The sequence below is a fragment of the Electrona antarctica genome (genome assembly GCF_951216825.1).
Source record: "Electrona antarctica genome assembly, chromosome: 16".
NCBI lineage: Eukaryota > Metazoa > Chordata > Actinopteri > Myctophiformes > Myctophidae > Electrona > Electrona antarctica.
Window position 1 is genome coordinate 12,694,253 of NC_136797.1, and position 13,539 is coordinate 12,707,791.

At 43.6% G+C, this 13,539-nt stretch overlaps 1 protein-coding gene across 1 annotated transcript in view; it reads left to right on the plus strand.

The window, feature by feature from the left end:
* The first annotated feature begins 2,646 nt into the window (after positions 1-2,646).
* LOC306939788 (transmembrane protein 132D) overlaps positions 2,647-13,539 on the plus strand; it is a 45,791-nt gene continuing 34,898 nt past the window's right edge. The window contains exons 1-3 of the mRNA XM_079524486.1: positions 2,647-3,226; positions 6,413-7,343; positions 12,923-13,066. Of these exons, the coding sequence (XP_079380612.1) occupies positions 3,142-3,226; positions 6,413-7,343; positions 12,923-13,066 (1,160 nt within the window). The 5' untranslated portion in view covers positions 2,647-3,141. The remainder of the gene's footprint in view (positions 3,227-6,412; positions 7,344-12,922; positions 13,067-13,539) is intronic.

Below are 13,539 nucleotides of genomic sequence, written 5' to 3' on the forward strand. Positions count from 1 at the left end.
AGCCAGTGCAGGGAGCGGAGCAGGGGGGAGACATGTGAGAATTTTGGCTGGTTGAAGACCAAGCGAGCTGCGGCATTTTGGATCAGTTGGAGAGGCTTAAGTGCACATGCCGGTAGGCCAGTGAGGAGGGAGTTACAATAGTCAAGTTTTGACAAGACTGTTGTCTGGATTAGGAGCTGGGCTGATTCCTGGGTGAGGAACGGTCTAATTCGTCGTATGTTATAGAGTGTGAACCTACAGGATCGAGTGACAGCTGTGATGTGAGTTTTGAACGAGAGCTGACTGTCCAGGACTACACCAAGGTTCCTGGCTGTTGGGACAGACGTTACCAGGGCGTTGTCTACGGAAATAGTTAGCTCCCGCATAGGGCAGGACTTAGCTGGGAAGAAGAGAAGCTCAGTCTTGTCTGGGTTCAGCTTGAGGTGGTTGGAGGACATCCACTGTGAGATGTCAGCCAGGCATGCAGTGATGCGCTCTTCCACCTGGGTGGCAGAGGGGGGGAAGGATAGAAACAGTTGTGTGTCATCGGCATAGCAGTGATAGGATATATTGTGAGCAGAGATGATAGTGCCAAGGGATTTAGTGTACAGTGAGAAAAGGAGGGGACCAAGTACAGATCCCTGTGCGACGCCAGTTTGGAGGGTTCGGGGGGATGATAGCAGACCTTTCCAGGAGACCTGGTAGGTCCGGTCGGTGAGATAGGAAGAGAACCACTTTAGTGCTGTCCCGCCGATGCCTAGATCCGCTAGGGTGTCTAGGAGCAGCTGGTGGTTCACTGTGTCAAATGCTGCTGATAGGTCTAGCATACTGTCTGCACACGTGTACGCATTACAATTATGACATATAGGCCTGCGATATTCGGAATTTACAGCAAGGGATTGCTTAAAAATAATAAACAGCCAAAAACTAAGCCAAATAAATGCAAACTGAGGGTATTTAAACACTTGCAGTAATGTACCGTATCATGATGGTTTAGGACTTTTGGGGTTATTTTATTGACACAAATGAATAAGCCCATTGTTAATAACAGTGACAAGGACCGTATGTGTCACTGTTATTCACTGTTACCCCTTTTTGGGGGGGGGGGCCCTGAGCTTGAGCCTCTTCGCGGTCATGCGGACACTCAAGCTCAGGGGCCCCCCTAGCTCAGGGGCCCCTGGGCCTGGGCCCAACAGGACTGTTGGATAATCCTCATGGGGAGACATGATAATTGAGAATTTTGGCTGGTTGAAGACCAAGCGAGCTGCAGCATTCTGGATACTGTAAAAGCTGATCTACAAAGCGTCCTTTTCATGACCATCCGGTCCGGAGGACAAACTGAGTCACCCACTCACCCAGACAGATACAGTTGGAGGCCATCGATATTGTCCTTTTCTTTTTGCTGAGGTTTGCGTGATCTGCGCAAAAGGACAGTTAACCCATTTTGGGCGGGAACCCCTTTTGGTGTTTTAAACATTATGTTATAATTTAGCTATTGAAAAATAGCAGATCTACAAGCTCATAGCGCGCCACCGAGTGGCGCGCTACGAGCTTGTAGGTCTGCTATTTTTTAAAAGGATTTTTAAAAGTTTTGAGGTCAGGCCTAAATGGGTCAAATGATAAGGGACAATATCGGTGGCACCCAACTGTACCACAGAGGTTTATGTGTAGTGAATACTGTCCACTCAGTCCTATGGAATGTAGACCATTGGAGACTAAGCTCCCTATAGCCGGAAGCTGATATGGATGGATTAGTTAGATTAAAAGAAGAAGAAGGAAAGAGAAAAAAAAAAGAAAGAAAAAAAAGCTGATAGATGTAATGTCCCATCCAGGGTTCAAACTGGTGTGGAAGTCCAACTTTCTGCTCTTCCCATACATGGAATCCCTGCTGTGTAGAGCTTTGGGAAGCAGGTGTTCTATCCTTAGCCTGGAAACCAGACGAATCTGCCAGTGATATTATAGCCATGCCAGGCTACTTCTACCCCACATCAGCTATGCTATAGCATACATCTCATGGAGGATATCAGATGCACTATATACTTATTACCATTATGGGTTCAAAATGCTTTATTCATTCAAAATTTCTCAAGCAAACAAACAAACAAACAAACAAACAAACAAACACATAAATAAACATAAACAAACAAACAAACACACAAACAAACAAACAAACAAACAAATAAATAAATAAATAAATAAATAAATAAATAAATAAATAAATAAATAAATAAATAAATAAATAAATAAATAAATAAATAAATAAATAAATAAATAAATAAATAAATAAATAAATAAATAAATAAATAAATAAATAAATACATAAGGCATATTGAGCGCGCATATAATAATATAATATTATGGCCATGCAGTGACGACATACCATAGGCTACAGTCAGTATGTCACATCGATGTGACACGGCCAGTTTCATACAATATAGGCCATATATGCGTCATAATATAGCTCTAGACTAATTCCCAGCTAGGGTGAGGGTTGGTTCAGAATGACCTTTGGCAAATCCAAAACGAAATGACAGTGAGTGACACATCGCCGATCTCTGACTGGACCTCCTGTCCTGTTCTGTCCTGTCCTGCAGCGCATTTAATTTCCTCCTCGCTGCCTGCCTGCTGCTCAACGCATTACGCACGTGGTGGTGGAGGGTCTCTCTCTCTAATGATTAGAGTGTAATCTGACAGATGGACGGCCTCCCTTGTTGTTTACAGACAGACTAGGCTACATGTCTTTCATGCACCGTGTGTGTGTGTCTCTGTAGTGAGAGCGTTCTGTCACACAACAGCAGCAGAGCCTACGGGAGGAAATACATAACTCTTCTCTTATAACCGCCGGACTATTAACTTTTCTCCAAATACTTCAAAAGCAAGCATATGCGGAGGGGGAGTGACCTCGTTTAAAACAGACAATTCTTCATGCAACAAAGGGGATGCTTTATGAGGATAAAGAAGTCCACGAAAAGGCCCACTTCGACGGGATTTTTTGTTTGTTTTTTTAATATAACTTTTACCCTACTTTTTTGCTGGACAGGAGACCATGTAGCCCTGATGGTTTGTTTCCATTCCCCCCCTCTCAGGCAGGGACTCTCTCACTCATTTGAGTGCGTTTTGGACAGAGCTCTGTGCATGAATTGAACCTCACAATTCACCAAGATGATGCCCATCATCATCATCATCAGTCCTTTCTGCCGAATATTCCCAGTTGTCGCAGTGGCAGTGATCGCTGCTATTACCAGAGGTGAGGCTTAAAGACCAAGTTTTTGGGGCTTTTTTTCTCCTTCCAAAGGTAGCGCTGCATCCAGTGGCAGCTATAGTTAGTTATTATAATCATAGACATTTCTGTTTTGTACATAACATTAGCCTGTCATGATCAATGTTTCTTGGCAATATATTTTATACAGTCAGAAAGCTATAGTTTGTTTCCCTTGTTTAAAGGGTTTCATTTGTGGGTTCAGGTTGTGCTCTTCTGTTGCTATTTGACTCTTGTTTGGTCTAGCCTACTGGTTAATCAGTATTAAAGGGGAATACCACTCATTTTCAACATTTTACTATGTCATTAATATACCTTAGAGCTGTTCTGTGAAAAAATAAATAAAAAAAAAGGCCCCCCATTCTGTGTTTTCCCCATTCTGGAGGTCTGAAAAAAATCATTAACATGGTGAATCACATCTTGATGATGTCATCAAGATGTGATTCACCATGTTAAACCATGTTAATGACCTCCAGTTCTAGGAAACACAGAATGGGGGGACTTTTTTTAAAATTATTTTCAGCTCTAAGGTATATTAATGACATAGTAAAATGTTGACAATGAGTGGAATACCCCTTTAAGGACGAAACAAGACATTGTTTCAGTTTACAATATTAATTTCTACCAAACACAAATTAAAGCACAGCATTAGAAAAGTCCAAAGGGATTCATGTGCGTGTGCGTGCGTGCGTGCGTGCGTGCGTGCGTGCGTGCGTGCGAGAATGTGCAAGTGAGTGTATATTTTTGTGTCTTTGAATGGCTCATGTATCCCTCTGTGCTGCATGGGGCCTGGCTGTGCAGCTGGGTTCTTAATATAACTGCTAGTAGGCCTATCCTCTGTGCTTGCCCGGTACAACTGTATGAATATGCATGTCAGCAGCGTTATCTTTTGATATTGCTTAGTTATGGAGCCTGTAGTTTGTCAGAGAACGGAAATACGGTGCAACAAAATACTGTAGTAGCCTACTGTCTGAAGTTAACAATGTGTTGGATCCCTGGCTCATAATGTGAATGCCACTCTGATGATCTTTGGTAGAATCAACAGTTTTAAATTTGGACACTTGCTTTGGCAATGAAAACGTATGTTTTCTCATGCTAATAAAGCTCCATTGAATCGAAATTGAATTGACATCCCTATTTCCGAGGGGCACTAGCCATCCTATAGCCTATACAGGTTTAATGTTTGTTTTTAGTTCAATGTTTGTCTTAAAAACGCCATTGACAATGAAGGGAAAATTTACGTCATATTGTCTCTTTATTGTTAATGGCATTTAATGTTTGTGTTGGCACCGTTTGTTTTCCACCATTACATCACCTAATCAACACGGTGTGATTTTTAAAGTATTTGCCAAGCACAATATAGCACAACAATTTAGAAATGTAGACTATATTGAAATCCACATATATTGTGCGTTCTTGACCAGTCCTCTTTCAGTGGCATAAGTTCAGCTGAAGCTAAGGTGTGGCAAAGTCACCTGACAGCATTGTCATCGATGGCCAGGAAACACACATTTCTGACATGTAACGGATTATAGGTAGAAAAGGTCGCACATGACAAACTGCATCATTTAAACATCTCCAACTAGAATTATCCAAGACATGTATTCAGCCAAACCATCTAGTAAACAAGACGGTTGAGTCTAAACTACATTACTCACTTCAACACCGCAATTATAGATTTACAGCCTTTAAAGTTCAACACAATATGTGTATAGTTACATTGGTTTTTAGACAACTTGAGCTTACAAATGCAGTCTCTACCTTTTACAATGATACGTTCTGTACGTAGGCTACACATGTAAAGCATTCATTCTCTGATATGCACCATTCAGCACCATGGACAGCATCAGTGTCAATGAGCAGAAGAGAGATGAATGAATGAATGAATGAATTCATTTCATTCGTTAATTTGATTTATATAGCACCTTTCCAAACATACAAAGTGCTTTACAGCAGTGGTTCCCAAAGTGGGGTCCGGGGGCCCCCAGGGGTCCTTGAGAGAGAGTTCCAGGGGGTCCCCAGATAAATTATATTTAGGAACCAAATGGACCCTTATGGGTCTGTAACTCAGAGAGTGTACAAATGGAACCAAATGGACCACACTACACTCTCAGAGTTAAATTAACTTTGATATTTTACAATATAAACTGGGGGTCCCAGAGATAAAAATGCCATTAAATGGGGGACCATAGCCTAGTTCAGGTCAAACCTGGGGGTCCTTGAAATTAAACGGTTTGAGAATCACTGCTAGGGTAAACATCTTCTCTTATGGGGGTCCTTGGCATATCTTTCCAAATGGGGGTCCGCAGGCTAATGAGTATCATTTTGGGGGTCCTTGACATGAAAACGTTTGGGAACCTCTGCTTTACAGAGCCAAGGGCAGGGCGTTCCAAAGCAAAGGTGCCCGGGCCGCAAAAGCCTGGGTCACCCCGGGTGACAACAAGGCGAGTTGAGGGTGGAACTAGGAGGGCTAGGCCCTATAGATATGTTTTTTTTGTATTCACTAAATGCAGTAGAGATGAATAGTCCTCCGTCCTTAGTTTACACTTAACACTCCAACCGTATACACTACTGTTAAGCTGCTAAGCCTCTCTTTGTAATATGTAACACAGAGAAGGATTGTGATGAATGTCAGCGGTCTACTGTCGAGTCACAAGAGCAATCGTCTCCAGCTTAGTAACTTGATCATGGCTTGAAATGCAGGGTTTCTCTCTCTGTGGAGAGGAAAGTAAAGCTTTTTACATCCCATATACAAAATGGCCTAATGTGTGGGCTGGCTGAACCTCTAGAGTCTCTTAAATGGCTATACTTTGTACGGACAACGCATATAGCCATTTAATAAATGCTTTTATATAGACGCAACACATGAATTAAATTAACAATTCATTATCATTCTGAAGTGTTTTCTTTTGGTTCTGGAATAATGAAAATACTGTACAGCACAAGTACTGTAAAAGCAAGTTGGGAATTGGTAAATATTTTGTTTTTGTTTTTGTTAATCGCTGCAGTATGTAATCACTAAACCAAATGATGTGCTACTAATTCCTAAACAGGGTTCCAGGAGTTTTTGGCATGTGTCAGGGAACCTTTGAACTGAAGCATAAAGTGTATATAGCTGCTAGCAGGAATTAGTTTTCCACCCTAACTTCTGTCTATGATTTACACCCCTCCTAGGTGCTGATGGCCAGGTCAGTCTGTATGATGATATTGGGACCACCACCTCCTCGTCCTCCCCAGTCTACCCCGCAGTGGGATTCCAGGTCCTTAACATGGACCATGTGTATCTGTGGCAGGGCAGCCCGGGGGAGCAGCCAGGGAACATGAGCTTGAATAGGGTTCACAAGCAGACTTTCTTCATCTCCGGGCCAGGACGTGGGTTACCGGCTGTCAACGCCTCCTATGGCCCCCTGACTGTAGACGCCCCGATCTCATCGGACCTCCTTCTAAGCGATCGCAGGATCCTGCCTGTCATCCTGGCCCGCCAGGTCCGTTCGTCCGCCCCCGTCATCAGAATCCTCTTCCACATGCCTACGGAATCGGACATCGCCAAGAGTCAGGGAGGAATGTCGTACGGTGAGGATAACTCTGTGAAAGAGGGCGAATACAAGGCTGAGGATGGAGCTTACTGTGTGACGGCGTATGCGTTCTGGGAAACGCGGGAGGTCCGTGGGGCATGCTTGGTGTCTCCAGGGGGGTTCTGCGTTGCCCAACTGAAGCCAGAATCGGTTTGGTTTAGCTCAGGTAGCCCACCTGGCAGGTCCAGCAAGGAAGCAGGAGGGCCTGAAGGAGGAAGAGGGCCACCGGCGGGTAACCCTGTTGAGGTTTATTTTCAGAGCAGAAGGGACCAGACGGGTCAGTGTACGCCCCAGGACAGCCTGCAGCGTGTGGGACGAGGAGCAAATCCTGTGGACTCGGGGACGCCCCTGAGAAGGATCGGGAGTGTCAACCTACTTCGAAGTCCACCGGGGAACCCCACCTTTCTCCGGCTGAGGCTAGGGGGTGCTGTGGTGGTCCAGACTTCTTCCAAGCCCCTTAAGGCCACGGACGTGGCAACTTTCTACGTTTTCCTGTCCAGTGCATCTACCTTGGAGAGCTTCACACTCAGGTAATATATTAAGGGATAGGTAGCATAATTGCAATGAAATGTAATGTTTCATCAGCAGTACAATTCCCGGGTTCAATGTCTGGGTTCACATGTTTTACACAGAGCAGCAACATGCAAGGGAATCACAGCACTGGGGGCAGACTTCATTAGCGCCTGACAATCCACTGATTCCCTGGTCAATGATCAATCCCATGTTTTTCTGGCCTGTGACAGTCAATCAATGCTGAACAGGGATGTGTTGCTGTTTCCAAAATTAATTTTCTTTATATGTTGATATTGTCTACCTGTGTTTCTTCCTCTAAGCAGGATACTAGTGCCTCAACATAGCAAATAGATGGTCACCCCGCATAGTGCACCTTATTAGAGAGCTCACCCCACATACTACACTTTATAGGAGAGCTCAAAAACCATCTGTAACCAGGTTTTTGTCAGAAATAAGCTAAACACAGAATCAGAATCTTCAAATTCAAGAATACTTGTTAGTCATATGATCATGCAGTATCATTAAAGATACACTTTTGGATACATATTTCTAACTATTATCTAAAATGATTTTTTTTGTAGAGCAAGCCCCTCATTATACATTTTTTTTGTATAAAGCGTCATATTAAATATTCTTTTCTCCAAAAGATCTGAGAAAGTGTGGAAATTGGAAAGGCATAATTTGTCGGACCTTCAAATTATCTCCCTGCCCCACAACAAACAAGCAGCTGAAGCAAGCAAGCAAACAAACAAACATATTTCTATAAACCATTTTCAAAACTGCATTTGGACACGTGGTTAAAAGCACAATGTACAGTTGCACATTTTGCCTGCAGAAAAGCACTCTTGTTGATATACGTAGGCTTTGATGATTATTGACGTTAAGTTCCCTAGGTCAATACTACAGCATGTGTCTGCCCTGTGGCTAGTGGTGGAAATCTATATAGAGGGCAAACTGATATTTCAGTGAACCAATTTAACTTGGTGCTGCTCAAACATAGGGTATAGTGACCCACTTTTGGTCACTATGGGTCCTGAGTAAATACCCGTTTTATAAACATTATATAGAAACTCACAGGAATCTTCAAGCACTTGGGTCTGAAAAAAAGGTAAGGTGAAATCATTGGGATGTATACATGCAGTGTCTTCATGAAGGATAAGATTCCATGCATTTAAATGGTTACTTAAGGCCACTTGAATAGCTATATGGGGCATAATTCCAAGGCCACGCTGTTAAATGCTTGAGTGGTGAAGTGACTTACGTGTGTAGCCTCCCGGGTTTCCAGTAGTTATTCAGATTACCTACGGTTGGGTGCCACCGATATTGTCCCTTATCATTTGACCCATTTAGGCCTGACCTCAAAATTTAAAAAAATCCTTCTAAATCCTCCAGTTTTCTGAAATAAATATTTTCACGATTTTTCAAAAATAGCAGACCTACAAAGCTCGTAGCGCGCCACTCGGTGGCGCGCTATAATGTTTAAAACACCAAAAGGGGTTCCCGCCCAAAATGGGTTAACTGTCCTTTTGCGCAGATCACGCAAACCTCAGCAAAAAGAAAAGGACAATATCGATGGCCTCCAACTGTACAGTAAAGTGTAATCTGTGCATGCTACGCTACGGTATATCCTGTCTACTGGCCGTGTACGTCAACTTCGCTGTTACTGGCAACGTTATGAAGTGCGCCGTTCCACAGACGGGGAAATAATTGGCAAATTATTCGCCCAGTATTCATATCTTAACATCCCATTACCTTTAGGAACAAGGTCCTCTGGATATTCGCCTTGATAAATAATGCATGCATTTAATGGTGCAAGGCTGCAAATAACTACAGTATAACAGATGCCTGACTGGGTGAAAATGAACTTATTACAAAGGCGGCTACCATGCCAAAACACAAGAAGTACTGTAGCTATACTTGCTGCTCTCGATGCAGATGTCATAAACTGAGTACCCTTTCTTTTATTATACTTTAGATCATTACAGGCAGGCGGTGGCTCAGGGGTAGAGTGGCCGGATGGTAACCGAAAGGTTCCCAGTTCGAACCCTGTGGGCTCCCCCAGAGTCGGTGTCAAAGTGTCCTAGAGCAAGACACTGAACCCCTAATTGCTCCTGATGTGCAGGTTGGTGCCTTGCATGGTTTCCTCTGCCATCGGTGTGTGAATGTGTGAGTGAATGGGTGATTGTAATGCACAATCTATGTAAAGCGCCTTGGATAAAGGCGCTATATAAATGCACCATTTACCATTTTTTCCATTTTATGCGGTAAGGCTATCATGTGGGGGTGGTTTCCAGTCGTCACTAAATGCTACATTAATCTCCTTCATTATTCACCGATGTAGTGATGTCACAGCGAACATCTTCCTAACATTTGAGTGAAAACGGCCACTTCCACTCACTTCCAGCCATCAATGACATTTTAAATTAGACAAACAACCTGGACCTTGCACAACATACATACATATATTATATTGACTGAACTTTATGGTTGTGATTCACTGACAACCATGGCGACAGATTGATGAATGCCAAGCATTGCATTTAAATGACCATACTGTACACCAACCGCCTGGTCACACAAGTTTAATGAATGAGTTTGCCATTGTGCTCTAAAAAGGACCGGTTTTGCCAATGTACTCTACGCGCACGCACGCATGCATGCATGCGTGCGTGCACACGTGCAAGCACACTCATACATACATACACACACACACACACACACACACAGTGATGCTGACAGCTACCGTATGTTGTTTTTAGGGGATTGATATAAATACAGTAGACTTATCGGTAGACAGACTAACAGACTAGTGACCCCGCTGCTGGAGCCACGCATAACCTGTCCATTACTTTACTCCTCCTGCTTCTGTCCCACTGCCAAAGCTGGAATGAGATTTGGCAAAGCCAGAGTCCAGCGGTTAAGTCCCAACTATAGCCTGGCTCCAAGCAGCCTGGCTAAGCGATTGATTCTTCCTGGGAGAAATCCCTGCTCCACTTCACTCTTGGGCCCAAGATGGAGACCAATCTCGGTTAGGCCAGATAATCTGTGGGCCTGATTGAAAATGACTCGAGGGTTAACCCTTTGGGACATTGTCGATCTCGGGGCGACTGACGTTTACTGTTGAAGCCTGTGTGTGTGTGTGTGTGTGTGTGTGTGTGTGTGTGTGTGTGTGTGTGTGTTGTGTGTGTTGCACGCGTGCGGTTGAATATAGGGTATACTGTGGCATCATACTCTGATGTCGGGAACGCCTACTGAGTGGCAAAAATGTGCTTTCTGGCCTTGACAGCCCATACATCCAAACAGGAAAGTCATATCTGATTGCATTAAACAACGTTAAACTCACTTTGCCACTCCGATTTGACACTTTTATGCATTTGCATAGTTGCATACCCTCTATTGGAATGTTCTCCGTATGTATGAAAATTGTACTCACAATTTCCATACATTGTATTCAAAATACTTTTGTGTTTTGAGTCAGAAAAGACATTTGTTGATCTTAGTATGATCATAACTGGCCTGCTGGTGTGAGTGTCTGTCTGTCTGCCTGTCTGTCTGTCTGTCTGTCTGTCTGTCTGTCTGTCTGTCTGTCTGTCTGTCTGTCTGTCTGTCTGTCTGTCTGTCTGTCTGTCTGTCTGTCTGTCTGTCTGTCTGTCTGTCTGTCTGTCTGTCTGTCTGTCTGTCTGTCTGTCTGTCTGTCTGTCTGTCTGTCTGTCTGTCTCTCTCTCTCTCTCTGTCTGCCCGCCCGCCCACCCGCCCGGCCACTGACCCTGTCCTTGATCCTGTCACAACTATCATTGATCAGTCTGGCTGGCGTTTGATGATGTATGTCAGTGTTGTTGAGGCTAGGGTACATGCATGTTGGTCAGTGACAACTTGTACACTGACCCAGAAAAAAAACGGTGTGTTTGAAACTCTCCCGGTGGGGGTGGGGGAAGGGGGAGGGGGGGGGGGGGGGGGGCGTCTCAACCAAACAGATTTATGAGAATGAGTCAGTATTTGTTAGACAAGACTTTCTTTTCTTACGTTGTGAGCTTGTATTGATATATTTGATTTATTATTTGGTCATACAAGGTTTCCTCTGGACAACGACGATATATCAACTGGGCACCTGCTCCTTCTAACACCAACCTCAACCCCTGTTGCACCTCCCCTTGCTAACACCAACCTCAACCCCTGTTGCACCTCCCCTTGCTAACACCAACCTCAACCCCTGTTGCACCTCCCCTTGCTAACACCAACCTCAACCCCTGTTGCACCTCCCCTTGCTAACACCAACCTCAACCCCTGTTGCACCTCCCCTTGCTAACACCAACCTCAACCCCTGTTGCACCTCCCCTTGCTAACTCTACATTACGGGAATCAGTTTAGTTGAAAATAAAATATCACTAATCATTAAAATATCTAATAAAATATCACTATCACTAAGCCACTATCACTAAGGGGGGGGGGGGGGGGGGGGGTTCCAGGGGGTCCCCAGCAACAGTAGTTAACATAGCGTCACAATCATTTTAACCACTTTATCCCTTTTATATGTTGGCTATTCAAAATAGCAGCTCCACAAGCTCCACAAGCCATTGCAGCACAAACTTGTACATCTGCTATTTTGTCATTTACATTTTTTTAAACAAATCTTTTCTTCTTGGGGTCCCTGGCACAAAACAATGTCAGGTGATTGTCCGGGGCCAAATACATATCGACATATCGGGTCCTTGGCACAGAAATGTTTGAGAATCACTGCTTTAAGTTTCATTTAAAAAAATAAAAGGGCTAAAAAAGAGATGGATGGAGATGGAGGAGCACTTAATGTTTGTCTCCATAGGACACACTGGCCTGGTTAAGATGTGAAAATGTCTAAAGCATTTATCATTCATAAAATGCTGCTGCAAATTTTAGATGACACACACACACACACACACACACACACACACACACACACACACACACACACACACACACTCATAACCTTTATAAACTAGGGAGAGGAGGATGGCTACATTATGTCGGACATTTGTCCAGTTCTCCACTAACAGGCCAGTCCACACCACTCCTTGCAACTGCTTGCACAAATTATCCCCAATGGCAGTTGCAATGAGTTGCATTGGTGTGGACTGTCCTTAACCTGCAACCAAAAATCTATCGAAATTCAAACTTACGTTGGCTGCTTCGTAAGGTGAAAAGAGCAGCAGAGCGTCCGGATGGGAAATGCGAAGTTCCCAGTTCGATACCGCGGAGTTAGTGTCCTTAAAGACTCTGAACCCTTAATTGCACCCGATGTGCAGGTTGGTGCCTTGCATGGTTTCCTCCTCCGTCGGTGAAAGAATGTGTGTTATTGTGTGAATGTAATGCACAATCTATGTAAAGCACTTTGGATAAAACATAAAAGTGCTATATAAATGCACCAATTGCCATTTTAGAAGCAGTACTGATGATGATATTTAACAAGTCATTAACAACTAACAGCTTGTGGATGATCTATTCACAAAACAGACTATTCACAGACTATTCAAGTAACCGCCGCCCCTCCCACATGTGTATGTTGCAAAAATAAATGTGTTCGCTAATTGCCCTGTGTGTGTGTGCGTGTGCGTGCGCGCAGGGCCATGGTAAAGAAGGGGCTGGTGTTCCGTTCGGCCCGGCCCAGTGACTCGACGCTGTGGGACATTAGCATACAGCCTGGAAGACCCGGTCCCAACGCCGTGTCCGTACTCTGCCAAAGGAAAGGGGCCGTCACTGGAAAGAGGTCAGTCCACTGTGTGCACAAAATGTGTTTTCCGTCCTTGTCTGCTATATTGTCATGGAATAAAGTTCTCAGTCGCCAGTCATTTGGATTCCAAAGTCTTCAGTGAAACATACTGTAGTCTGTTATTCATTTCCAGCAGATGTCATTGATGACAAAGTATGTACTTGTTTAAGTGTGCGATTCTGATTCCTGAAAGCATGACTGATTGATAGAGTGACAGATGATTACATTTTGGTTGACTGATTCCCACATCTCTTCTCACAACAGAAGGTTTAAATAGCCCATAGTACAGCCTATCGTATGACTTGCAGCAGATTGTGGGAGCAGAATATTGTATAACAGCAGGGTCTGGAATTATTCCAGATGCTAACAATAAAATAAAATGGCAAAACAAAGGGTATTTATTAAATATAGTCATTATAATATGAATATATATCATATAATTATTGTTTCACAGAATCAAATGTTTTATG